Here is a 21,719-nt window from a genome sequence, read left to right as displayed (position 1 = left end):
GTGTAAAAGTGTTCAGAATAGCCAGGGAAGAAACCATTGGATCAGAACGTAAAACCTTGCTTTGAGGAAAAAGTTTATCCACATATGTAGACGGATAGTAACCGGAAACTGGTTCATCGAGTGCCACGATGATGAACTAATGGGCGAAACACAACCAAAATCGATGTGTCTTTACGCGGCAGTACGTCGGATAAGACGGCGGCAAGAAAAGAGAAGGAGAGTCGGTAAAGGCGCAAACTTTTTACTTCTGGCAAAGCTTCGTTGATTATTGGAGGTACCATTCCTATCGAACGGAAAACACGGTATGGATAAGCCGCTGACTAGTATAAATTAGTGGGGTTATTTTTAACAGAACAACGAACGTCGACTGACCGCTCCAAAATGACTCGAATGGCGTAGGGGCTTCTAATCTTGGTCCTTGGTGGATTTGTTATGATACACTCTGATACACTCCACCTTAATGGAGGCCGCGCTGAGTCTAAGTGAAGAGCGAGAGAATCTAGGCGGGAATCACTGGCATGTTAGGTTTACGGACTTTGAGTACAATGGAGAGAAAGGGAGAACATCCATTTGTGGTATAGGAGAATGAGAGGCTGAGCTCCGGGACCGCTTCGCTGGATGTTGCCGGCATCTTCCGTGCCCATCACTTGAAGGGCGGAAGGCGCCGCCGGAAGTGCCGTTCCGCCTACGTCAGATGCCGGTGAACTCAGCCTTTCATCCTCTCATCCTCCTACTAATCACCTGGAATCATTTGCCTGGAATCATGTCATACTACGGGTCTAGGTGACAGCGAATTGATAGCAAGTTTCTAACTATTTGTGAGCAATCTCGTTCAACTGACGACCAAACCCTTGTTAACCGAGCCCTACGAAGGATATTTGAAGGAGATAAGTGAGAAATAGCGAGTGAGAGAGATGTGTTTACTTGATCATGGCGATCGACTTATAGGTTCATCAATATTAATATTGCGTGGTCAGGTTTCTTATTAAAGAACAGGTATTCGCCTGGCTACGTGAGTATTCTCGAGAGACGATAGAATGCCATGATAGGAGCGATATTCTGGCTCCAAAAAGAAACCTGGAACTAATTTCACCTTCTTGATACACAGCTTGCATTGTATCCCATCGCCACGCCGAGAACCACGCATTGATATCAATATCTAAATCGTGTCTGGCGTAATCTAAACGCATCTTTTCACTCGCCACATAAATTCTGCCCCCAATCACACTTCTATTTTCTAGTAGCACCCCTGTCTGAAAAGAGAGCGTTGATACCTATTCAATATTGGTTCTAGATTACACATTGATATTCCAAACTGAAGCATTCTCCGATCTCATTCCTTCAACGCATTACTAAACTTCCTCCAAAGCCGATCTCAACCTCCTCAAAGCCTCAAACACTTCTTCCGCAGAGTTCAAACTGAACGAGGCACGAACGTAAGGCGTCTTACTTCCATTCGGCATAAAAACACTTCCTGGAAGTGCAAGAACACCTTTGTCGAAAGCCTTGGTACGTATCACCACATCTGAATCACCTTCACCACCATCAAGTTCCTTGTTCAAAATTAACTTAAACCTATAGGTAGCCAAGGTTAGGATCAGCGTCGGTCAGCGCATGGGCTGAGGTAGTTTTTGAAAATAGCACTCACCAGAAGAACATTCCAGCTTCAGGTACGACCCATTCTGCATATCCGTCTAGGTATTTTTTCATTGCTGCTTGGAACACATCTCTCTTTTCTTTATAAAACAGGGCGACACGATCAGCATGTGCTTTAAATCCTTGATACCCCCACGACTCGAGTAATCTGTAAGCAATGACCTGAGTAAGGGACGACACTTGGAGGTTGGACGTTGCAGTCTACAGGGTGGAAGTTAAATGTTGGAAAGAAAGACAAAAATATTTGGTATCTGAATAAGAAAACAGAAGAAAAGCAGCATGTGTTTATAATTGGGGAAGGCCGCGTTAGCAAAAGCTGTCGTGCCCGCTTATTCTTGACAGAACCCGCAAGGCGAGGCTATTGTCTCAAAAAAACTCATGAAGGGGTTCAAGCATCAAGGGAAGGAAGGCGCGGATTTCAAAAAAAAAAAAAAAAAAAGAGTTAGACGGCAAGTGGGACTCACATATCTTTCAATGCATCCTAAAATCACATTAGGTCCCGATGCGGAGCCAAGCATGATACCAGCAGAAAGGACTTTGGCGAAACTATCAAACCGGAGCACGCGGCCTGTCTCCGGTAATTCAGTTTTCTCGAGCGAAAAGTAAGACGGTACACGAGCAGTGCCGTAGTAGAGATAGAAGTATGGGTCATCTGTCAAGGATCAGTGAGTTCAACGTTAGGCCAAGGGCTACAATCAGTGAACGACGAGCCTTCGAGGATGATAAAATCGAATTCATAAGCGAGTTGGAGGACTTCCTTTCGACGTTTGAGGGTGGCCGTCATTCCGGTGGGATTACATCCGTACTGTCATATTATCAATTCATAGCAACATAGCGGCAGGTGAAGGGATGTACCGGAATTGTATAGAGGATCTTGGGTCTAGCTTGACCTGCCGGCCAGTTCTCGAGCTTTGAGCGAAGAGAGGAAGAGTCTATTCCATTTTCGTCCGTCTCAATTTCTGACAATCACCAAACGAACATGAGATTAATCTCGATACGAGGCTATTAATGGCTGCGACAACTAACCCACAAGGTTACAGCGCAAACTTTGGAATATCGGCACTACACCACTGTTTGAAACGGAAACTGTCAGTTTTGAGCTTCTCTCCTTGCCACTCCGAAAAAGAAACCTTCAACTTACGCATAAACAGGAGATTCGATTAGCACGGAATCACCGTCATTTACAAGATTTATAACGGCCTGGATTTTCCAATTTCAAAATCAGAATTACCGGTAAAGGATAGATGTTTACCTTATAAATGAGATCCTGTGATCCATTCCCAACCATCACACTATATCCCTCCTCTCTCATCCTTCCGTGACTGAATTCCTGAAGGCCGTACAACCAGTCCCTCAGTGGTTTGATACCGGCCGTATCACTATATTGCAGTCCAAGTGCTATCTCCTCTTGTGTAAGCGAGTATGACTGCTCGTCGGCAGGATCGGAAGAGTGAGGTGCATGGGCACTGAAGGACAGCGAAGTCAACGGGAACATTGTTGGATTCGGTTTTTCCGCGAGGAGGGAAATGATACCGGGCGTTTTCTCGAGCGGAAAAAGTGAACAAACTGTATTAAAATTGAGCGGGTTGAGAAATCCATGACTGCGAACAGTGTATGGTCGCCGTTAACGCACTAGGACTTGGTTTTTTTTCTCGAGCATACTGCGACATAAAAGGCGTATAGAAATCATCGGCCAGCCGCCTCGAACCTATTCGCATATCATAAGTTTCTTGAAGGTAGAAGATACAAAAATTCGACGGCCCTATTCCTGTCTGAACAGAATTAAATCGAAATATATTTGAGAATATCAAGTCTCTTACTTCGACGACATTGTGGTTTTTCTGGATAGCACAACCCACAGCCATTTTGGGTGAATTGAAATTATTGAATTAATGCGGATAAGTGACGCGATAACGATGAAAGCAATCAAGGAGCGATCAACAATGTAATGGCTAAATCATTTTTGATCAAATCTGATGATGGTCCGGCAAACGCCGATTTTGCCAGCTATTGTTAGTTTCTTGTTCCCCTCCTTACCTTCACCTGAGTTTCGACGAAATCTAGCACCTTCCACTCCCTTTACTGTCGCTTCGGAGTAGTAACATCGCTCTTAGACCTCGCTCACGATCATGATGCGTAACCCCCCAATTCTAACACCTGCTCGGAATCAACTTTTCCTGTGCTTCGTGTCTATCCTGCAGTGGTTCTCTTGTAATCAGACAGTGGCAAAAGCCAGACACCTTCCAGCATCTCGGAGATGACCAACTTCCATTGTTTAACTGAGGCATTCATGCGACTGGATCGTTGCCTCTAGGACGTTTCTAACCCCATACAGGAATGAAACAGCTGACTAGCTCCGATACAAAGCTATGATGATACGCAAGACAGCCTTGAGCGCCGCTGTTATTTAGGGAACTCTTCAATTGGAAGTGCAGGACGTATGAAGCTGATTGAAGGTATTTCCCTCTAATCTCCAGCCTCTCAGAACCTGATTTCATTGCGAAAACAGCGTGGCTCGGCGACGTAGGAGAAAGTTATGTGGCAGCATGTCTTGAAGTCAAAATTACCGATTAACATCCCATATCAAAACACTAGGCGACTTCGATGCACCTCATTTTCATGAGCTCTATATCCCTTCCTATATTTAAGCGACGATGCCGTCTCACTAGTGACTCAGATTACAAGCCCTTCTCTGAAGATGTCTGACAAAATATCTCTTATTCCCCTCGTTGGGATTCCCGGCGAGATCAAAAATCGCCTCAACATCCTTGATTTTGTGAAGAATGATAAATTTTTCACTCTCTACGTTCGTGCACTCCGTGAGTATTAACCCTATTACCGCTGCACAGTTCTGATGTAGTAAACCGTCCAGAGATCCTTCAAGCTCGCGACCAGTCGGACTATTCTTCCTTCTTCCAGCTCGGTGGTATTCATGGATTGCCCTATACCGAGTGGGCAAAGGCACAGCCGCAGCTCCACCTCTACAAGGCCAATTACTGCACCCATGGAACTGTGCTCTTCCCTACCTGGCATCGGGCATACGAGTCAACCTGGGAGGTGATGCCGATATTTTCATTGCATGTAGCCGAGACTGACAATACGATACGGTTGGTTGATAGCAAACTCTCTGGGAGGCCGCGGGTACTGTTGCGCAGAGATTTACCACGTCCGACCAGGCAGAATGGATCCAGGCGGCAAAGGATTTGCGTCAGCCCTTTTGGGACTGGGGTTACTGGCCTAATGATCCTGACTTTATCGGCCTTCCGGACCAAGTCATCAGGGACAAACAGGTCGAAATTACCGACTACAATGGGACGAAAATCGAAGTCGAGAATCCTATACTTCACTACAAGTTCCATCCCATCGAACCTACGTTTGAAGGTGATTTCGCCCAATGGCAGACCACAATGCGATACCCCGATGTTCAGAAGCAGGAAAACATTGAGGGAATGATTGCGTAGGTGATTTTCGGGTGAAATGAAAGCCTCATTCTGATAGTCTTCGTCCTGATAGAGGAATCAAAGCGGCAGCCCCAGGGTTCCGTGAATGGACTTTCAACATGTTGACGAAGAATTATACCTGGGAACTCTTCAGTAATCACGGTGTAGTCGTCGGGGCGCACGCCAACAGTTTAGAGATGGTGCACAACACTGTCCATTTTTTGATTGGGAGAGACCCGACGTTGGATCCTCTGGTGCCTGGCCATATGGGCTCCGTTCCTCACGCTGGTAGGCGTTCTGTAAGCCTTAGTTGTTAGAGTTGAGCTCTGAACGTACTCTGTTCACCAGCGTTCGATCCCATATTCTGGATGCATCACTGCAACGTTGATCGTCTCCTTGCCCTTTGGCAGACTATGAACTACGATGTATATGTCAGTGAAGGTATGAACAGGGAGGCCACTATGGGCCTTATTCCTGGGCAAGTATTGACGGAGGATTCACGTACGTTTGAGTTCAGTTTTAGGTTAGCCTTTCCTGAGATGCATTCTTTCTCCCTAGCCCTTGAGCCATTCTACACTAAGAATCAGGATCCCTGGCAATCGGATGATCTCGAGGATTGGGAGACACTCGGATTCTCTTATCCTGATTTCGACCCGGTTAGAGGGAAGTCAAAAGAGGAGAAAAGCGTATACATCAATGACTGGGTCCACAAGCATTATGGGTTCGTCACCACTCAAACGGAAAATCCCGCTCTCCGTCTCTTGTCCTCTTTCCAACGCGCGAAGAGTGACCACGAGACTCAATATGCCTTGTATGACTGGGTCATCCACGCTACCTTCAGATATTACGAGCTCAACAACAGCTTCTCAATCATCTTCTATTTTGACGAGGGTGAAGGTTGCACGCTGGAGTCTATCATTGGAACCGTCGATGCCTTCCGTGGAACTACATCCGAGAATTGTGCCAATTGTGCCCGCAGCCAAGACCTTATCGCAGAAGGTTTCGTTCATTTGAACTACTACATTGGCTGCGATATCGGTCAGCATGCGGATCACGAAGATGACGCTGTCCCGCTTTATGAGCCCACCAGAGTCAAAGAATACTTGAAGAAGAGGAAGATCGGCTGCAAAGTTGTATCGGTCAGTGACTCTAACTCTTCACGGTATTGTAGCTCACTCGGGATTTTACAGGCTGAAGGAGAACTCACGTCTCTTGTCGTCGAAATCAAGGGAGCGCCCTATTATCTCCCTGTTGGAGAGGCTCGTCCTAAGCTTGACCACGAGAAGCCAATTGTGATTCTTGACGATATCATTCATCGTGTCAATTAAATATTTAGTATCATTTTGAACCATGAAACTGGGCAGATGTCTACACCATGAATCAATATGACGTTTGTGCCCCAATGCTTTCTTGAAATACAAACGAGCTACATACTTGAATACTAAGCCAAACGTGAGAAAGAAAAGAAGCAAAAATGGATGTTTCGGGGATAACCGGACTCGGAACACATTCTGTGCACGATTCACTCTTCACGCAGACCTACTTTATGACAAACTTCTATACTAACCGCGCGCAATCAGGCATACTTCAACATGTCTCTTAAATATCGCTGCGGACTTGCGGCGGACCACTTAGACCCTAATATCTGCACCTTCGCGTCATTGGGGTAGTGGTAGCAGCATTCTACCACCGTTCGATATTACTAGGCAGCGATTTTCTGTCAAATCCTTCTCAAGAAAAGTAGGGCTACATGAACTCGACAATTGCTTCAAGCTTCCAATTCACAAGGTGTCACCGTACCTGTCTCGGCCTTTCCCACCCTTGTGTCGCGTGTCTGGGGTAATTCAAAATTCAATGGGTCCTGCGTTCGATCGATGAGCCCACGCGCACAACTTTGGCTAGTGAAAGTCGTTCGATCAATGTGTACACGTTGTCCACGGGAGGTACTAGTGGACGTGTTCGACATCTCACCCATATTTGCACCTGCGGTTTACATCGACTCTTTTCAATCCCACAACTATGCCAGTTGCCCATTCGACACCAGCCTACCATTACATGCCGCGGGCGGATACTAATGCAACGGCGGAGCCTCTTCAGTTCAGTTCCTCGTATACTTCGACTACGTTGACGAGTATCATCGCATGCGCCGTTCCCATGATAGCGTTGATGTTTCTGGCTGGTATCTCATGGGTATACCGCTACTCCGTACAGAAACCGAGGCCAATTAACAAGGCGTCTGGTTACCGGCTACAAAGATTTGCCCCTTGTCCGTTCGTTTGTTCTCACTGTCAGGCTGCGTCCTCATTCCATCACTCCTAGTGTTCTATATCCTTTTGGTCCTCACTGGTTTGGCTGAGGTCAGTATTCACGCGTACCAGCCTGAAGTGACATTCTTTTGAAACTTCACTGATAGCTCGCAATTTCGACTTGGCTCGTAATTCAATATAATTATCAAGATAATTATCCAAACCTCGCAGCTCTCCTAGCCGTGAGAGTTTTGCTGTGAGTTATTATACAACCAGGTTGTTTAAAAGCTTACATTGTTTCAGATTCACTTCTTGCTGGACAATCATTACTGCCAGTGTTGCTTCATTCCTTTTCATTCATCCGGATTGGTCAAGGCAGCCAATATCCTCTATCGGCTCACAAGCCCTATGGATATTCATCACTTGGATTTTATGGATACTCAGTGCAGGTCTTCTGAATGCGGCCGTTCCTTCGCTATTAGTGAAGAGAAGCTGCGCAAATATCGTATATTGTGGACAGATTCGTTCTCTTTTCGGTGAGTGTGAACCTTTACATCCAAGAAGATTTAATGACATTTGAACTAGCACTTGGGGTCATTCAAAGGTGAGGGTTGTATTTTTCTGCTACGATTCCCACATGCTGAACCTTTTCATTTACGGAAAGTTTGTTATTGAGCTGTGGCATGTTCGTGCTGATGTGGTTGGCCTGGCAGTCCACACGCGATATTCTTCGGCCCGTTGATACTCCTACGAAATGAAGCACTTCAAGGTGAAGGATAACATGATAGGGATATGCACGCTGAGTCAGGCAGTTATGTACACGGCCATGCTGCAATATGTCACATTCATAATGATATTATCATAGGCTTGTTTTCCGTACGGCATACATTGAGCTTTTCTTATAAATTAAGCCGCTAAAAATAATCTTAGTCTAAGCTATCATATACATAGGCCAAGAACAAGGTCAACTGCATTTTCGGCTTGAAACTAATGACCTAAAGCTCATACATGACCAAGAATGAGGGTCGGATAGCGTCATTCGTGTATACAACGAGTTCATCATAATTCAGACTTCCGCCTCTTTCAGCAAGTACCTGAAACAAAAAAAAGTGAACTTTTATCATAATACATAATATCTGCAGACGTACGGAGTCAAAGCCATGAGGGGGCGCAGTGAGACTCGTAAGGTCATGTGTCAGCTTGTGTCCCTTCCCGACGACGACCTTGTTGAGCAGAATAGCTTTGAGATTCGATTTGCAATCATTCTGCGAGTAATCATTCGACCTATGTGGCGTTAAGACAAGGAAAAGGGAAAAGAGTGTAACAATCGTACTTGGAAGACGTCGAAGAGGTATAAATCCCGCGACCGAATCTGGCAAGGGATCAATGTCAAATCTAGGCAAACGGGAAGCTATATTACCTTCCCCATCCGGTTTTCTTTCCGAAGAGACTAAGATCGTACGAATTCTTAACGATGGAACATAAAGAACACGTAGACGATGCGCATAGTTGGGTGTTGCCCTTGTCTCCGAGATGGCATTCTCGCCGCGTTCCGTGCCAACGGCGGTTCTCGTTTCCGGCAGATCTTCCTTGACTCGCGAACTGTCCGCGAGCTTCCACAGAAGATCTGTGATTTAAAAAAATTTATGAGATATTTGAACGTCGGATCCAAGAATAAACTTGACCGTACTTGTAGGTATTGTATGCGGCGAGGGAAGAGGGGGGAAAACATATCTTGTAAATTCGACGGACAGAAGGACATTGAGAATTATGGCGCCACGATGACTTGAATTGGTCCGCCACTGGTTGATTTTAGCATTAACTATAGCATTGATTCCAAGGGAACGCTTACCACTCTTAAAGGTGACGTGACCAACAGGAACCTCGAGAATCGTCGACCCCAATTTCTCTACCTTATCAATACATGTCTGACTACAAAAATGGGATAACGTCGTCTTGGGAGCTTGAAGACACATGAGGCAGAGGGTTTCTCCAAGGCTAGTGATCGAAGTTTGAAAGCAAGAACATTACCGGTACGCTAGGCCGACTTACGTCTTATGAGCTATTGAACAATATTCGCCAAGAGAGCCATTAGAATTTGTATATACTTGACTTTGACAATTCGGCGCTTGGCATATTCCTGGAGCTTTAAGATATTCAGCTATAGTATACCAATAACCTGAGGTAAGTTCACTCACGCTTGGGCGCGGGTATAGTTACATTCAAGCTTTGTTTCCGATTCGCCTTCTTAGCACAGGCTTTACTACAGAACGGGTGCGTCTTCGTGCCGTCGAAGTACTTCACGTTGACGAGGCAATGCTATCATTCCATTTTGAGTCGTCAGTCTATGAGCATAAAGCAAGAAGTCACCCACCTCGCAAAAGGCTCCAGGAACTGCCAGCTGCGGAGGTTGGTTGCCCATGGCCGGCGTCCAATTCTTCCGCTTATCTTTACTTGCGCACGTCTTGCTGCAATAAGGATGAAGCCTGCCACTGTCGGAGTATTTGGGCCTAAGAGAACAATACTGGATTACCAGATTAGCTAGGTCAACACGTTATTAAGGACATAACACTTACGTCGCAGAAAGGGTTTCCCTGGTTCGGGGGACTACCCATCGTTACCGGCCCATTGTTTGACTGCGGCTGGAGAGATCCGGGGACGTTTACGGGTGCAGAAGGTGCAAGAGCATTCGATGTGTGCTGCTGGGAGGGAGCGGTTGGTGGAGGTGGTGCTGGTGGTGCTGGTGGTGCCGATGAGTTGCTAGCGAACTTCGCGATAGCGGGATACGCAGACGCGGCAGTGCTGAGGAGAGATAGAAAAGTGGGAACATGTGCCGCCATCACGAACGAAGGCTGTCCTTGACTCTGTTAGTTCAGAGTATAAACGTTTGACGACCGTGACGGAAGAGGATTATTTGAGGTGTTTGTTTTTAAATGGTGGCATGTAATAGCAGTGGAACCATGCCTGAAACGCCAATAATCGCTACGAAAACAATGAGGTCAAAACGTGTATGACACGAGGCAGATAACGAAATTGCCCCATTACCTGTAAATGTGGTATTGCATAGCAGTTGGTTACAACTGACAACAAAGAGACAAATTTATAAGTAGGGCGTATGAGTTGATGGGGCGCTTCTCTCTTACTTTCAACATTTCTTATCTCCTTCCTTTTATCCCATACCAGATTTCTCTACAGTACGAAAAGTAAGTGATTCCTCCATTGACACAACCTAGGTTTTTGCTCACACTCGTCAATCCGCCGCCGCATCAAGCCATGGTCTCCCTTGTTCGAAATTTTGTCATGAGGAGTGAAACCCGCATTAACAAGAGTCCTACTGCCGCTTCTAAGGATCTGTGTGAGGCCAGTCAGCTATTCCTTTTATGAACGAGAGAACTTACAAGGTATCAATCATTTCAGACGTGTAACTTGAAACCAAAGTTCTTTGGGAAAGGCGTCCTCCACCCCTATTGCAGTAGGACATGCGCAAGGAATGGTGGTCGTGCGGTTGGTATAATTGAATGTTTGCTTCCTGGCTGCCATGCCACCGGAAAAACGGCTTTCTCCAATTTCTGTTCAGAAGACCACGCCATGTAGGTTCCATCTTTCTGCGCAATTGTGAATTAATTACCGGATAACGGCTGCAGTGAAGGTGTTTTACAAAATCGCGCAGCCGGCTGCACTCGTTGCATGGTGCAACCTCAGGTTCTAGGTGGTTTGTGCATCGCGTGTGATCGACGCAGTCGTGTAGGGCCACGCCTGCAAGAATTGAACCAGGATAGCTCGACGTTCAAAGATCGTAAGTTTATGACAGTGACTCAATCTTTTGATGATCTGACCGACGACGTCTATAGTACGAATGCAATTCCTTAGTGAGTGGGAGAGAAATGAGGACAAGCCGCCCGTGTTCGAGAAAGCCTACGAAGTGATTTTACCTCGCGACATCAGAGTTCGTCATGATGCATATTGGTTAGTGTTTCATGTTCACGAACGCGTTCTACACGTGTGTACTGATTTCTCCAGGGCCAAAAACGAGGGATCAGAAAAGATCCGGACCTTCTACAGTGCCCTTTGCATCTGTGACCTTGGTTTCAAAGACGACAACATTTGTGACGGGCGGACCTGTGGAATTTGTTGTACTGTGAAATCATCCTTCAAATCCTTTGCCTTTGGGCGGACGTTCATGGAAGGAAGGCAAGTCGTGTGGTTGATGGATGACGAATACGAGCTTACTAAGCGAACTTGCACAGATTCGGAAACGGAGTTTATTCGTCTCGGAACCCTGCCTGCGCGGATAGGTTCTCAACTTCGTGTACTACCTCCCCCTACCGAGTAATGATTGCCTGCGATACCGTCGCGCCATGTGAGAACGATTCAATTGATGAGGCCGAGGTAAGACCAGTGGTCAGTAGATCATGACAAAAGTATAATGACCCATTGGCACAGATCGAGGAAACCTCTGTCTTCACCCCCATCGCCGATGGCATCTTACCCGCGTTCGTTGTCGTGTACAGTATTGCTATCTGATTGAAGCAACCAATTGTATGTATATTAGAGATAAATTCAGAATGATTATTATTGCGTATCTAGTTGTATATCACAGTGTTGTAGCGGCTTGACTTATTATGTTACAAGGGGTGTGTTGAAAAGTGCCTTGACCGCATTCCGGAATCTGAGCTTGGGTTTGATGGTTTCTGTCTGTTCGCAGTAAATGATAAGGTATGCAGGTCGGATAGCGTCATTATGGTAAACTACAGTTTCTTCATAATTCAAATCGGCGCCAGGTTCCCCGATGACCTGCGAGCGAGTATCACTAAGTGTGCTATCAATGGAGTCAACAAATAGTCTTACGGAATGGCAGCCAAGAGGAGGAGCAGTTAAATGAACAGCGTTACGTCTGCGCCTCTTTGGATTGCCAACAATTACTCGATTGAGGAGGACGGCACGGGATTTCCCTGGCGCATCTTCGTTGAGATTCTGGGTATAATCGTCGGCTTCTATTACGAGCGTCAGTAGTCAGTCGTCCTAGGGTATGGAAGAAAATTTGCTTACTAGACGATACTGATGTAGTATATATTCCCGTCCCGAACCTAGGTAACGATCTCAGAGCCTTGAAACCATGACTGAGACGTATCTCACCTGCGGAATCTATTTTTCGTCCCTGTTATGGGATGTGAGTATATACACAATTAAGATAGAGGACTAGACATACCACACTTCTTGACGTCGAAAGACTGGCGAATAACACAACATAAATTGCAAGCCGGTAACGTGCAGAGGTGAGTCTTCAAGCCATCTTCTCCCAAGGAACAAGCTCTGGTTGTCCCATGAAATAGTAGTTGTTCATTGGCAGAGAATTGCATAGGTGGAGACAGGTCTTGCAGAATTCGGTCCCTTTCGGTCTTCTGGTCAGCGCACAGCATACATGTAATTGATCATCAACGACGGACTGGTATTGATAATATGCCACAAGGAAATGAGATGGAGAAACGATCTTGAATATAGCTTTGACGCAGGGTTCGGTTTTGTGGGGGTGTTTCCATCCATCTTTGAATTGCTTTCCAACTTGGATATAAACAATATAAGAGAAATATCACAAAGAGGCGAAGCTACTCACCGGTAATATATTCCATATCTGTAGGTTCAAGTACGTGCAACTTCTTCCAGCGGCCGCCTCGATGATTTATAGGATTAGCAGAACAAAAGGGATCATTAGTGAGTTGTTCCTCTCGTCGTTCATGCTTGGGGTCCATAATGCTGATTCATGATGGCGGTGAGCACCTCGCTATATACTATCCAGCCCGGGGGTTACGGGGAGGCTCTCCTTTAACCTTCAGGGTAAGGCGCCGGAGAGCGTGAATGCAAACAGGACGCGAACTAGCATAAGTGTTTCATGCCGTTGCCGCATGCAATGCACATGTTCGTACTTGCTTACGACAGTCGGGTCGGGTGTATCGTAATGCTTGCCAATCTTCTTGTCTAAATTGCAAAGAAATCGGGAAAACCCTCGAAAATGGAGTTCTACAATGCGCTGCGTGGTTGTCATGGAATAAGCCCAGGGGCAACAAGACTGATTGTGTATATTTACTTAACATTAGTTTGCAATTGATGATGCGACCATGCCTGATACACGAGGCGAGCACACATGTACAGTACCCACTACACAGCACCCTTCATTCGCCACAGATTTCCAGCACAAATGTAGCACAAACCGCTTTAATTGCGGAGATAACTTAGATTTATTTTTGCAGTGGGTCAGTGACTGCACAGCTTCTCCCTTCCATTCTTACCCCGTCTCATCATTCTCTTCCCATGTCGTCCCGCCAAAGAATGACCATCTTCACCTCATCTGCCAATTCGCCAGGCTCTTCTAACCCCGCTTCTCCTGTTAATAAGCCTCCTGTCACATATCGTGTTGAGGAACGCACTCGTACTATTTACGTTCAATCATCGCAGCCACCATCTCAGTGGAATCCCCAAGACCTACATTCTCTTTTTGAGAAACATAACGTTGCCGCAGAGCCAATTGCTCGAGTAAAGTCAAAAATACAAACTGACTATATCGTCGCCCAAGATAATGCAGTTTCGAGTGGTCGAAAGTCACTTTCTGCTCCAGCCAGTCTGGCTCCTCCATCTCGACGATCAAATCCCCCATCCCCAAACCGTTCTCCCAGGGGCCCCCGGCCAAAGATCTTGTTTTATCATAAGCATGATCCCCACTACGGTTTTACTAATTTTTCGCCGCATTCGGTAACCTACAATGGCAAAGTTTATCCGACGAGCGAGCACCTTTTCCAATCATTCAAGGTACGTCCAACCTCCTGGTTTTCATTTTCCACACCTCACCACCCCATAGTTCCAAGGACACCATGACGATCTGGCGGAGCATATCAGGCTTTTTTCTCAATACCCCAGTGCCGCTTTCTCTGAAGCCCGTAGGTTTCAAGAGCACGTTAGACCCGACTGGAAAAAGGTCAACATCTCGAGGGTAGGACTTGAGTATATTCAAAATGAGTCGTTCCCTTACGTACATTTTGCAGATGGATGAGGTCTTATACCACAAATTTACGCAGCATAACGATCTCCGGGCGGAGCTCCTTGCCACCGGCGATGCAGAACTAGTCGAAGTACGTCTTTCGTGGAGGATAGAAGCGAGAATTGACACCATATACAGGACTCAGATAAGGACTCATTTTGGGGTATAGGAGCCGATGGTAAAGGGTTCAACGAGCTCGGGAAAGGACTGGAGAGGCTAAGGTCCAGGCTGCGGAAAGAAGGGTGGCATTGAAGATCGCCGCCTCGTTGTTTGCGGATGTGCAACTTGGGCTGTGAAGAAATTATGAAAGGCACGTGTAAGATAAGACGAGTAAGGACTGATATGGGCGTGTAGGACATGATACACAACGTGTCTTCTGATGAAACATGTCTGCAACATTGTCGTAAAGCTACTCAAGATACTATAAATACTATTATGATTCATTCACAAACTACCACTACCACTTAGTACTATCCCAAACCTCCCGCCGCCCTTCTTTTCAGTATGGCTGTTACTCGTACCCAGGCTACTCAACCGGGGCAAGGAACCCAGCTTTGTGATGTTGGTGTCGCTATTTTCATTCTAAAACGTCTCTAAATAAATCTACAGCTCTGCCATTTGAAGCCCAAGTTCGGGAATCACCAATACTGTTCCAAGACTTGTGCCAGTAAAGCTGCGGCTCTCTGTAATGTCTGTTTATGGAAAACGGATTGGTTTGTAGCTAATACTAACCCACCTTTGTTCTCTTAGCATTGCCACAAAAAACCCAAATTTCAGAATTTTGATTACTGTGGAAAGCACTGCGCGTCTCTTGCGACCGCAAACGGGGCAAAACCCAAAGCTGGAGGTCCTGCAGCAAACAATGCAACGAAGAAGAACGGTGCCACCAATGCTAGTCAACAACTAGCCGGCGTGAGTGGCACCACTATCGATCCGATGCAGATTGCTCGTATGTGGCACATGTGGTGCCAGATGTATCCCAGGCTAACCTAAAAACAGAACTGGTCGCCCAGCATGTACCCCAGATCCAGTCGATGATTGCTGCTGCCCAGAACCCGGGGTCGACGACCTCTGGCGCATCTACGAGTGCCCAACCAAACGGGTCTTCAATTACCTCCAATGGTACCGATCAAACCACTAGTAGTGCGACTAAGCCAAACGGTATTCTCCCAGTGCCCTCCTTTTTGCGCGGAAAGAAGAAAACTCAAACGAAGCTTACTATTAGCACCAAACCGACTACCGATGATCTTAGGTGCATTATCCCTGGCTGCAAGCAGTCTGTCTATGTTGACGAAGAAGGAGTAACGAGCGATTTTTGTTCGTTAAGGCATCGCGAGTGCGTCATCTGTTTTCTTTTTTCGATTTCCCAGTCTGAGTATAGGTCCTCTGTTCGTCGCTTTAGAGAGGCTGTCACTTCTGGACTCCTTTCCCCTTGTATCATGTGTCTTGTTCTTCCCCAGAGCGATAGAGACTACTTTTGTTCAATGGCCTGTCGTGACGAGGCTATGACGAAGCACTACGATGAAGACGAGACGGTGTGGAGCCCGGCTGAAAGCGCCAATTGAGTTACGATCAATTCGCATGTTGGAGCGGTTCAATTCTGCGCTTCATCTAGTTTACGTCCAACCGGATTTACGATCTACGCAATGTATTTATTGAATAACACCAAATAACGCACAAAACGTAACAATTTAAATCGAGCGCATCAAGATAGATTATGAGAAATTCATTTCCGAAAGAAAAAAAAAGGGTGCTTTATGAGACGGAGTTTCTCTTTATTTACTAATGTGTAATAACGAATTGAGTACATCAGACGATCGAAGTATTCATTCATGAATATGTCCACCACAATGACAAGGTGATGGCTCGGGAGAACGTGGGCGGGGCTAAATATACCTGGCCTTCAGGTGATGGAAAAAAAAGAGACAATACAATACATCAGGGAACTAGCTTGAAGTTCTAGTGCTACAGGTAACAGGATGATGGTGAATGGTGAGCACAAATACAAATTAATGCACAGAAGGGCATCGAAGCCGGAGCAGCGGTTACTGTAAAGGAGTGGAAAGGGCTGAATAGATTATTTGGGGCGAGAAATTTTGGACAAGATTTGCATAACCAATGCTAAAGGACACCAAGCCTTAGTAGCCACAAGTTAACCGTCAAACAAGTCACGCACACCGAAGATCGGAGCTCGAGGGGACGCTATCCCGGGGCTCATCTCGAATCTGATGAGATTCTGGGCTCAGCGAACATGCGATTTGTCCCCTATAACCAGCGTCAAATTCTAAACTGGGATGTGAGGCCTAGGTGCTGTAATACACGCACCCCTCTCGCACGTCGTGAACGTGTGACCGAAACATCCGATTTACCAAAGTTCTAAATACCCTAAGACCTGGACAGGCTACCGACCTGGGCTCTGGAAAACCTCGCTTTTTGACACCTGGGAGAACTATTTTTTCCTAGATAGATGGAAGATGCAGCGCCTGAGTGGGATTAGGTACCAGGAACCACGGGTGAATGACCGACCAATGGTTTGGACCACCCTAGAGACGACTCTCCATGAGGAAATTTAATTTCGGTCTCCGTGATCCCAGTCATTAATGCGTCGTCAGGAGGATGTTCCGGGCCTTCGACCGAAGAGTAGAAGGCGGTTGACGAGCCGTCATCAGTGTTGACTCCATCAACAGAAATATCCGATCGTGCCAACTCGTCGCCTTCAAGTACCGCCATGCCGGCTCGGTACCGGAATATGATTTCCTGGGCCGGCGTACTCGGTGGGCTCGAAGAATCTTCAGAAGTTATCGGTATAGACGGGGATATTGAGGCAGGAAATTCCCAGGTGCTTGCTGCGTCCGCCTGAGCAAGTACTTTCCGAGCGTTTTCAAAGAAACTTTGAGGGATGTACATGGCGTGTCGTTTGGTATTGCCGAAGGTATTGTGTAGAGAAGGAAAGCAAGAAGCAGAGAGCTCAAAGGTATCCCGAAGCAACAGTTGAGCATCCATAGTTAACAAAGTTAAAGAGGAGGGTAACAGGAGAAATCGGGAGCGCTACTAGTATGATGACAATGGATGAAGCCAACTTTATACCGCGACTCTTTTGCAGATGTCAAGTGCCAAAATGGTTCAATAGTCAATAGTTGTCAATTTGACTTCCGTATGATCGCAGACAAGGAGCGGTTTCGATCATAAAGTAGCACGTTCAAAACTTCACAGTACACTCAAACGCATTTTGACTGGCTGGGCGGTGAGCCCAGTCAGGCCTGTGTGCTAGTAGGGTCAGTTAATGAAACACTGTTGGACTTCATAAGCGCAGATTACGGATGGCAGCTTGTCGAGTACGAGAGAAAGGAGGCCAAGGAGGCCAAATTACTGGTTGATGTTGATGAGATCACGGCAATCACCGTCGAATCTGGACTCCGGCATAGCCGGACTTGTTGTTTCTGTTATTATTTCATTTTATATGTGAACACTCTCCACCCTTTGCAGAACAATCATGTTACAACTAGCAAGATCATTACAGACGACGAAAAGTTTATCTTCTAAGCGCGCACTTTTCCAGTCGCTTACTGTTAAACCTGCGCGGATAACTCCCCAAGTTATCCCGCGACGCCCAGTCGCGACGAAACCGTTATACGAGAGCCATATACCGCTAAACTGGTTTGAGCATGCCTTCCTCACCGTTGGTTCCGCCCTCAGGGCCGTCACCGATCCCCGAAGAGCAGGTGAGATCCTATCTTAGACCGCTTACATTAAAACTGATTTCTGTACCATAGACATGGTTGCTGCGTTTGGGGAACTGACGGCTGGACCTTGTTTGCCACGTTTAAGGGACAGAATGCTTGAAGATAGCGAGGGTAGAAGGATCTTGGTAGAGCGTCCTCGGGTGAACACAGAAACTGTCGACATGGAACGACTTGCAGGATGCGCGGAAGGAACCTTTGGCCGGGCGTATGTGACATGGCTTCAACGTTGCGGAGTTACTCCTGACACTCGAGAACCTGTGAGTACCTTTATTGTCTACTGAACGAGTTTAACTTTCTTTAGGTGCATTACATTGACGATCCAGAATTGGCATATGTTATGCAAAGATACAGGGAATGTCATGATTTCTATCATTGCATATTCAATCTCCCTGTCAACGTAGAGTCCGAAATCGCACTAAAGTTCTTCGAATTCGCCAACCTTGGCATCCCCATGGCTGGGTTTGCTGCTGTGTTTGCTCCACTGCGCATTACAGTCGCACAGAGAGGACGTCTATACTCGGAATTTGCACCATGGGCCTTGAAATGCGGTGGTACTGCAAAAAGTCTAATCACAGTTTATTGGGAAAAGCGCTGGGACCAAAGCGTTGAGGACATCAAGAAAGAGTTCGGCATCTGGGATGCGCCAGAGGCTCGATGGAGCAAACCACTGAGTGAAGCCAAGACTGCCACCGCATTGAGGCAGCGGAAGGAATCCCGCGCACAATGAGGTGTGAAAGTTCTTCATTACTTGTTTGTCGAAGCACTCATCTACTACCGGATAGGCCCAACGATGACCCCGCCGATGTCATTTCGTGTTTCGTCCCTTCACACAGCGGCTAGCTTACGAATCTAATTATTCGCTATAGAATTATCAAAATCCCGTACTGTCTGATGTTGGGAACTCATCGCGGTACCGTTATCTATTCGAGTACCGAGCCTCATATTAATTTGGCCGTGAAGGGGCTCCCCAGCTGCATCTTTGAATTGCCTCAGTTTTAATGCACCTACATAGTAATCACGAAGCCTTCCGCCACAACTATTCGCTCCATATGGACACCTCAAATATGGATGATCACATATTACAATTCCACCAAGTAACCTTGCCCTTACTTCGGGGAGCTAGATGAGGCATCATGGGAAGGAAAGTCAGATGAGATGATTTAATGATTTAACTGTAAAAACTAATCAATTCGTTGAATGTCTGCACTGTAACATGAGGATGCGAACTACAACTTAAATTGTAGGGGAAACAGTGCTTTTATATTCGGACGTATCCGTGTGACCACGATGGAGACCAACAGCCCTATTTGAAACCGTATACTGGAATCCGTCGTGGGTTGTACAAGTCGCCTTAGGCTCAACTGACGATTTCAGAGAACGATCTGAATTTCCGGCGGCACTCCGAACCCGACTGTTGCCCCGGCAACGGTCTCCCGTCCGTAACACCACTGTTGCCATTAATTTGCCACCGCTGCGCAACGGCCACGTTCACGGTTCAATAGGAAATCGACCCCGTCCGACGCCCAGATCATGTCAGCTTCCTTACTGCAGCCATTGTCTCGATCGAGACTAACCCAAATTCAGAAAAAACTGCGAGCGCCGAGAGGATGTCCGGTTAGGATGACCTCAGCGATGATGCGTATGATGCATGATGGGTTTAAGTTTTTCCTTATAATTTGACTTACCTTTGTGTCATCTATTAAGCAGGCACGTTACGCTATGATTGCATAGCCTAGGCCTTAGAAAATCAGTTTGAGGACATCTTGTTTATGTTACCACTCGTTCTGCCTGCCAAGCCCACAGGCCTCTGTCGTGATAATCATTATCCAGAAAAGTGGTGGTACTCAGGACTGGGTTGGTACTTACCAAGTAAGGTTGAACATGAGGTCAGGGAAGAGTTGTCAGGGCAGTATGCCGAGCAGTGTCAAAGCAGGGTCAAAGCAGGTCAAGACACACCCTGCGAAACCGGACTGATCAAATTGGCAAAGATACCTCCGATGATCTGCGCCAGGCCCATACAACACATTCAATCCATCGAAAGCTAAGATCTGTTCGGGCGGGTTAATGTCAACAAACTGGACCAGATTTGTCAAAAGCGATTGTGGTACTCCAAAACGAGGACCTATAAAAGATGGGTTTACTTGCAACGTTTCCGTCAACCCCAAACTCCTCTTTTCCGTCCATCACGTTTTGAGTTCAGCTATCCATCATGAACAGTAGTGTCGTCTTCGTCAATTCCACGCCTTCTCGTAGTCTTTCGAGAATGCTGGCGAAAGAGGTCCCAAGGGTACGTCTTTGCAAGTATATATGCATACACATTGTTCATTCGATTCGTATTCTCGTAGGTACTTGCTTCCGCAGCGGTTCTTGGCGGACTTGCCGCTTTCATTCAAGCTCTATCACAAAACCCGTCTCCACTAAAGCTCACACAAATCCGAAAACGTCTTCGCATTTTTATCGAATCTACACCCGTCAAACTCGTCATGTTCGTTCTTCTCGGTCAAACACCTCTTCGGTGTTTCGGGTCTGTAGATCGTCTTTCCCTCGCCGACGTGGTTAGCGTTGCGGGATTCGGCGGAGTCTGCCTTTCCATTATCTATACGCTTCAAGAACGCTTCAAGTCCACATCCCCACATTCCCAAGAGACTTTCGACACCAATGACTTATCACCCCATCATCATCCGCGAGAGCAAGTCAAGCTGGATTGGGCTTTACAAGAGAAAATCACTCTTCTTTTCATTTGCGAAATTTATCACACCGTCGCCGGGGTCGTTTTGGGCGTTTTGGCTTTGCGACTATTCGATATCTGTTATATCGACCAGAAACACCTCGACCTCCTTATGCTTTCTGGATTACTCGGTCCGGTCATTTTCTTTGCCTTGTTCGTGTTGACTGCGGGGATTGTATTTGGTATCAGTTGGGCAGTGCGTTCACACTAGTCTATCGGTAGTAATAGTAAACAGAATGATTGGCCTAGTTTTGTAACAATAACTCACTCTTATCTCTAAAGTACTATATAAGTTCACGCTGATGCTCTGGTTACTACTTTGTACATACATAATATATACACATTTAATTTCTGTGCAAGGCAAATTCAAGGAATTCTTTGTCAGAATTACGATCGTTACGCCGAAATTCTCGGCGATGCGGAGGGTCGCGGGAATGCTAACCCGCCTTACGCATTGACGCGTTGACGACTTTTGACAGAATCTAATCTTGAACCCAACGTAACAATATAAAATAAAATTTAAGTCTTCCCTGGGGCCTGGCCTAAATGGGTCCCGGATCAAATGGAGGTAATAGCAACACAAAAAAGGATAAATATGAAAACAGACGGGGAGGCTGGGACCTTGCGAATGAATAAGACTAACCCTTTCAAGTCCTACCTGTATGTTCATTGTTCAAACGCCCAGGCCTGAACATTCATGACGTCCTTCACTTTGCCCAGCAGAACATTGTACGCCACAAGCGCTGTACTAACAAGCCACCCGATGATCTAAAGACGAAAATTCCAAGCTTCAAGCTCATACGGGCTTGTGACCATAAAGCAAGAGCGACTCGGATGCCGGGGAACATAAGGCGAAAAATCAACTGAACTACT

At 46.4% G+C, this 21,719-nt stretch overlaps 11 protein-coding genes across 11 annotated transcripts; 7 read left to right on the top strand and 4 right to left on the bottom strand.

Annotated features, from left to right (window-relative positions):
- Window positions 1–1,267: 1,267 nt before the first annotated feature.
- AGABI2DRAFT_201971 (hypothetical protein) lies at window positions 1,268–3,364 on the bottom strand. Its single transcript, XM_006459562.1, has 9 exons — window positions 3,290–3,364; window positions 2,909–3,222; window positions 2,798–2,856; window positions 2,683–2,726; window positions 2,512–2,615; window positions 2,350–2,461; window positions 2,121–2,308; window positions 1,649–1,857; window positions 1,268–1,575 (listed from the first exon to the last, which is right to left on the bottom strand). Exons 1-9 carry the CDS (start codon window positions 3,324–3,326, stop codon window positions 1,353–1,355), a joined length of 1,290 nt encoding a protein of 429 aa, XP_006459625.1. The 5' UTR covers window positions 3,327–3,364; the 3' UTR covers window positions 1,268–1,352.
- Window positions 3,365–4,330: 966 nt separating this feature from the next.
- Window positions 4,331–6,539, top strand: AGABI2DRAFT_239416 (hypothetical protein). Its single transcript, XM_006459650.1, has 7 exons — window positions 4,331–4,475; window positions 4,529–4,713; window positions 4,776–5,113; window positions 5,170–5,384; window positions 5,445–5,597; window positions 5,655–6,235; window positions 6,287–6,539. The coding sequence occupies exons 1-7, from the start codon at window positions 4,355–4,357 to the stop codon at window positions 6,422–6,424; spliced, it is 1,731 nt and encodes a 576-aa protein (XP_006459713.1). The 5' UTR covers window positions 4,331–4,354; the 3' UTR covers window positions 6,425–6,539.
- Window positions 6,540–7,046: 507 nt separating this feature from the next.
- On the top strand, window positions 7,047–8,245 carry AGABI2DRAFT_218931 (hypothetical protein). The gene is made up of 6 exons (XM_006459561.1): window positions 7,047–7,362; window positions 7,416–7,453; window positions 7,510–7,598; window positions 7,646–7,878; window positions 7,928–7,946; window positions 8,007–8,245. The coding sequence occupies exons 1-6, from the start codon at window positions 7,116–7,118 to the stop codon at window positions 8,098–8,100; spliced, it is 720 nt and encodes a 239-aa protein (XP_006459624.1). The 5' UTR covers window positions 7,047–7,115; the 3' UTR covers window positions 8,101–8,245.
- A 92-nt stretch (window positions 8,246–8,337) lies between these two features.
- On the bottom strand, window positions 8,338–10,182 carry AGABI2DRAFT_66714 (hypothetical protein; the record flags this gene model as incomplete). The annotated part of the gene is made up of 10 exons (XM_006459560.1): window positions 8,338–8,436; window positions 8,491–8,626; window positions 8,676–8,714; window positions 8,763–8,969; window positions 9,033–9,144; window positions 9,195–9,340; window positions 9,395–9,482; window positions 9,541–9,661; window positions 9,717–9,866; window positions 9,919–10,182. 10 exons carry the CDS (start codon window positions 10,180–10,182, stop codon window positions 8,338–8,340), a joined length of 1,362 nt encoding a protein of 453 aa, XP_006459623.1.
- A 314-nt stretch (window positions 10,183–10,496) lies between these two features.
- On the top strand, window positions 10,497–12,136 carry AGABI2DRAFT_191528 (hypothetical protein). Its single transcript, XM_006459559.1, has 8 exons — window positions 10,497–10,545; window positions 10,614–10,702; window positions 10,760–10,932; window positions 10,987–11,138; window positions 11,194–11,308; window positions 11,363–11,533; window positions 11,590–11,731; window positions 11,786–12,136. The coding sequence occupies exons 2-8, from the start codon at window positions 10,616–10,618 to the stop codon at window positions 11,864–11,866; spliced, it is 921 nt and encodes a 306-aa protein (XP_006459622.1). The 5' UTR covers window positions 10,497–10,545; window positions 10,614–10,615; the 3' UTR covers window positions 11,867–12,136.
- A 547-nt stretch (window positions 12,137–12,683) lies between these two features.
- AGABI2DRAFT_177495 (hypothetical protein) lies at window positions 12,684–13,092 on the bottom strand (the record flags this gene model as incomplete). The annotated part of the gene is made up of 3 exons (XM_006459558.1): window positions 12,684–12,733; window positions 12,790–12,904; window positions 12,957–13,092. Coding segments are annotated over 3 exons (300 nt in total), but the record flags the coding sequence as incomplete, so codon positions are not given.
- Window positions 13,093–13,634: 542 nt separating this feature from the next.
- Window positions 13,635–14,823, top strand: AGABI2DRAFT_191527 (hypothetical protein). The gene is made up of 4 exons (XM_006459557.1): window positions 13,635–14,146; window positions 14,196–14,327; window positions 14,380–14,466; window positions 14,514–14,823. The coding sequence occupies exons 1-4, from the start codon at window positions 13,652–13,654 to the stop codon at window positions 14,625–14,627; spliced, it is 828 nt and encodes a 275-aa protein (XP_006459620.1). The 5' UTR covers window positions 13,635–13,651; the 3' UTR covers window positions 14,628–14,823.
- Window positions 14,824–14,829: 6 nt separating this feature from the next.
- Window positions 14,830–16,074, top strand: AGABI2DRAFT_191525 (hypothetical protein). Its single transcript, XM_006459556.1, has 5 exons — window positions 14,830–14,936; window positions 14,985–15,065; window positions 15,126–15,324; window positions 15,375–15,711; window positions 15,778–16,074. The coding sequence occupies exons 1-5, from the start codon at window positions 14,880–14,882 to the stop codon at window positions 15,938–15,940; spliced, it is 837 nt and encodes a 278-aa protein (XP_006459619.1). The 5' UTR covers window positions 14,830–14,879; the 3' UTR covers window positions 15,941–16,074.
- Window positions 16,075–16,452: 378 nt separating this feature from the next.
- On the bottom strand, window positions 16,453–17,378 carry AGABI2DRAFT_177493 (hypothetical protein; the record flags this gene model as incomplete). The annotated part of the gene is made up of 4 exons (XM_006459555.1): window positions 16,453–16,496; window positions 16,552–16,640; window positions 16,702–16,834; window positions 16,902–17,378. 3 exons carry the CDS (start codon window positions 17,376–17,378, stop codon window positions 16,618–16,620), a joined length of 633 nt encoding a protein of 210 aa, XP_006459618.1. The 3' UTR covers window positions 16,453–16,496; window positions 16,552–16,617.
- A 459-nt stretch (window positions 17,379–17,837) lies between these two features.
- On the top strand, window positions 17,838–19,092 carry AGABI2DRAFT_191524 (hypothetical protein). Its single transcript, XM_006459554.1, has 4 exons — window positions 17,838–18,097; window positions 18,149–18,375; window positions 18,420–18,846; window positions 18,901–19,092. The coding sequence occupies exons 1-3, from the start codon at window positions 17,869–17,871 to the stop codon at window positions 18,843–18,845; spliced, it is 882 nt and encodes a 293-aa protein (XP_006459617.1). The 5' UTR covers window positions 17,838–17,868; the 3' UTR covers window position 18,846; window positions 18,901–19,092.
- Window positions 19,093–20,110: 1,018 nt separating this feature from the next.
- Window positions 20,111–21,312, top strand: AGABI2DRAFT_177491 (hypothetical protein; the record flags this gene model as incomplete). Its single annotated transcript, XM_006459553.1, has 3 exons — window positions 20,111–20,405; window positions 20,464–21,042; window positions 21,232–21,312. Exons 1-3 carry the CDS (start codon window positions 20,328–20,330, stop codon window positions 21,310–21,312), a joined length of 738 nt encoding a protein of 245 aa, XP_006459616.1. The 5' UTR covers window positions 20,111–20,327.
- Between the last annotated feature and the right edge of the window lie 407 nt (window positions 21,313–21,719).

This window comes from Agaricus bisporus (assembly GCF_000300575.1).
Source record: "Agaricus bisporus var. bisporus H97 unplaced genomic scaffold AGABI2scaffold_3, whole genome shotgun sequence".
Classification (NCBI taxonomy): domain Eukaryota; kingdom Fungi; phylum Basidiomycota; class Agaricomycetes; order Agaricales; family Agaricaceae; genus Agaricus; species Agaricus bisporus.
The sequence above is the reverse complement of the archived record's forward strand: the minus strand, read 5'-3'. Positions and strand labels throughout refer to the sequence as shown.